Here is a 2679-nt window from a genome sequence, read left to right as displayed (position 1 = left end):
TCTTTCTACACTCACCTCTTTGAAATTCACCACGATCAGAGCTCCAGAAATCTCCTTGTGTACCTAAAAACATGTTTTAAAATACAGAATAAAACCAAAATAAATCTTAACCTGCCTCCAATCTTTATTTTAACCCTTGGAAGGAAGAATTAAAGCAGACAATCTGAAGTGGAACATACCTGCATTTGAGGTGTGGCTGGTGAGTGCACAAGTACCAGAGGTAGCGGTTTCCTGTAAACATGGGCAATTTCAGTCGGACGCTGCCTGACTGGCTCAGCGAAGTGCGTACGCGTGGCCTTCGGATATTACACTAGCTTACCTGTTCTTCCCACTCGTCCATTCTTGCTCACCTGAGGAAAAAAGTACAAGAAATTTTGTAAATCACGTACGATAACAAAGACACCCCCCCCTTTTTTTGTCGCTTTCATTCCGACATTAAAAGCTAAACTTTTCCTGAGAATCTGGCACGTGACGACTACCACGCGAGAAGAGATATGCACTTAAAACAATACAATTGTTTTAACAAACACTTACAATGCGCAAGTGTCTTTAATCAAAACGTCGACTGTTGCAAAGCAAATGTGGCTCTAAATGCTCACTGAAGTACAGAAAATGACTTCGCGCTTCTTCTAGCTAATCAAGACACATCGAGCACGCGGGAGCAGGGCGGCGGCTAACTTCCGCCCTCAATTTAGACGCAAACACGAAATAACGCTTTAAGTCATGTGTTTGCACAGTTAAAATTAGTCATTTTTAAAGCGCTGTTTCGAGAATACACTCAAAACCAAAAAAAAAACTACGAGTGGACGTCAAAGGCGATACCTGTTAGCATTGGAAGCGCTAACTAAAAACAGCACGACGGGATTAATAAAACTGATAATAACTACATCTTGTTCTTCGAAAATTGGTTTCACAAGTGACAGTAATGTAGTAAAACTAGCCCAGGTAGAATAACCGTACTTTGAGTGTCTTCACAGATGAGATTCTTCCTCGAGGTGCAGCCTGCTCGTGCGCTCACAGAATGGGGCGCGCGCATGCAAAGCGCACAACCCGCAAACTTGCAACTTCCGCCATTTTCCCGCCCAACTGGATTTTTGAAAATACAAGAAATAAATACGAAGAATTATAAACTTTCCCCCTGTAAATAGCTTCTAATAGAACATTTTTAAATATAGTTCTGTTGGCAAAATTGTAGAACTTGAAGGCTGTTGCACAACTACTGGAAAATGTCATTCTGCTTTCTTTCAGTTTTTAATATTCTTTTATAATAATAAAAGAATATTAAAAACTTTTTAAAAAGTTGTTGGTTCGAAAAGTTTAAAAAGCTGTGTAAAAAGTAACCCTTTACTGTGGATGTGATATATAAAAGCTTTATTAAACTACCACTAAATCCTTTACTCTAAATTCAACCTATTGGCTATTATTTTCAGTGCAATAAAATAAATCTGATAGTGTTTACCGATTTTCTATCTCCAAATAATATCATTCACAATAAATTAGAAACCATTCACCTGCTCAATCTCGTTGCGCATAGAGTCTGCACTGCCATCTGCTGGAAAACTATACAATTGCACGTTCACTGCTAAATGTGATTGTAACATTGCACACGCTCATACTTGTATTGATATAACTTTGACGAGGCAATAATAAAAAATAGAGCAAATAATAATTGCTGTGTATTCCTATTATTGTTCCCAAGCTCCCCAAGACAAATGCTGAGGACAGAACAGTGTAAAATCAGTGCCAGATCAAAAATGCAGATTATTAGGAATGAGATTTCCATATCAGTTGGGACCCAAGTTAACAACACTTATCAAACACTGACTCTCTGATGATTGTATTGGAGAGCAGCTCATTGTTCACTATTTTATGTGCGCTGAAGCAGCCAGCGGCTGAACTGCCAACCCTCCAACTAGCAGATGAGCTGGTCTACCTGAGCTACAGCCTGCTGACAAGACAAGGGGAAGGGGGTATGGTGTGTTAGGAGGCAGTGAGGGTGACAAAAAAGCAGGAGTGTGGAGGTGAGAGGTGGGACTATGACTGATAAAGGGAGATGGCAGATGGTATGTAGAGAAGGAAGGCAGATATAGTGTGTTTGTGTGTGTACAGGAGACCAGGTGGAAGGGAAGCAAAGCCAGGAGCACTATTTTACCATGATGGAGAAGGAAAAATAGAGTAGTGGACAGGAAGAGTATGGGAATAGTGTTGCGCAGGTGAAGAGAGGGTCAGACAGGGTTGAGTTTGAAGCTGCAAATCAAAGGAGTGATGTGCAATGTTGTCAGCGTGTATGTCCAATGGGCGGATGTTAGCTAGAAGAGAGCTGAAGTGGAGGAGGGTCTCCCCAGGGTGGAGAGCATTGTGAGGGGGATGTAGGTGAAGGCTGCAGAGGCGATGGGGAGGTGTTTAGGAGGCATGGTGTTAAGGAGAGAAATGCAGAGCGTCAGATGGTGTAGATTTTCTGAAATGAATGGAAATGGCTGTGGTGAACATGAACTTTAAGAAGGGGGAGGCAGATAGGAGGACGTCAGAATTGAAGAAAGCGAACACAGGTGGACTCGTGCTGAAAATGCAACATGAAAGTGGTAGGAGACTGTAAGGTGGTGGCAGGGGAGGATGTAGGTAGGGAGCATCAGATGGTAGTCTGTAGGATGCTTTGGACATCAAGAAGAGTAATCAAGT

General features: G+C 41.8%; 1 protein-coding gene across 1 annotated transcript in view; it reads right to left on the bottom strand.

Moving 5' to 3' along the window:
- ddx4 (DEAD (Asp-Glu-Ala-Asp) box polypeptide 4) overlaps window positions 1-1086 on the bottom strand; it is a 7993-nt gene extending 6907 nt beyond the window's left edge. Inside the window, exons 1-4 of the mRNA XM_013914636.1 lie at window positions 961-1086; window positions 320-350; window positions 180-231; window positions 16-63 (exon numbers count right to left, since the gene is read on the bottom strand). Coding sequence (XP_013770090.1) covers window positions 16-63; window positions 180-231; window positions 320-340 — 121 coding nt within the window. The 5' untranslated portion in view covers window positions 341-350; window positions 961-1086. The remainder of the gene's footprint in view (window positions 1-15; window positions 64-179; window positions 232-319; window positions 351-960) is intronic.
- Between the last annotated feature and the right edge of the window lie 1593 nt (window positions 1087-2679).

This window comes from Pundamilia nyererei, unplaced genomic scaffold, assembly GCF_000239375.1.
Source record: "Pundamilia nyererei isolate P.nyererei 1_Seehausen unplaced genomic scaffold, PunNye1.0 scaffold00212, whole genome shotgun sequence".
NCBI classification, from domain to species: domain Eukaryota; kingdom Metazoa; phylum Chordata; class Actinopteri; order Cichliformes; family Cichlidae; genus Pundamilia; species Pundamilia nyererei.
The sequence above is the reverse complement of the archived record's forward strand: the minus strand, read 5'-3'. Positions and strand labels throughout refer to the sequence as shown.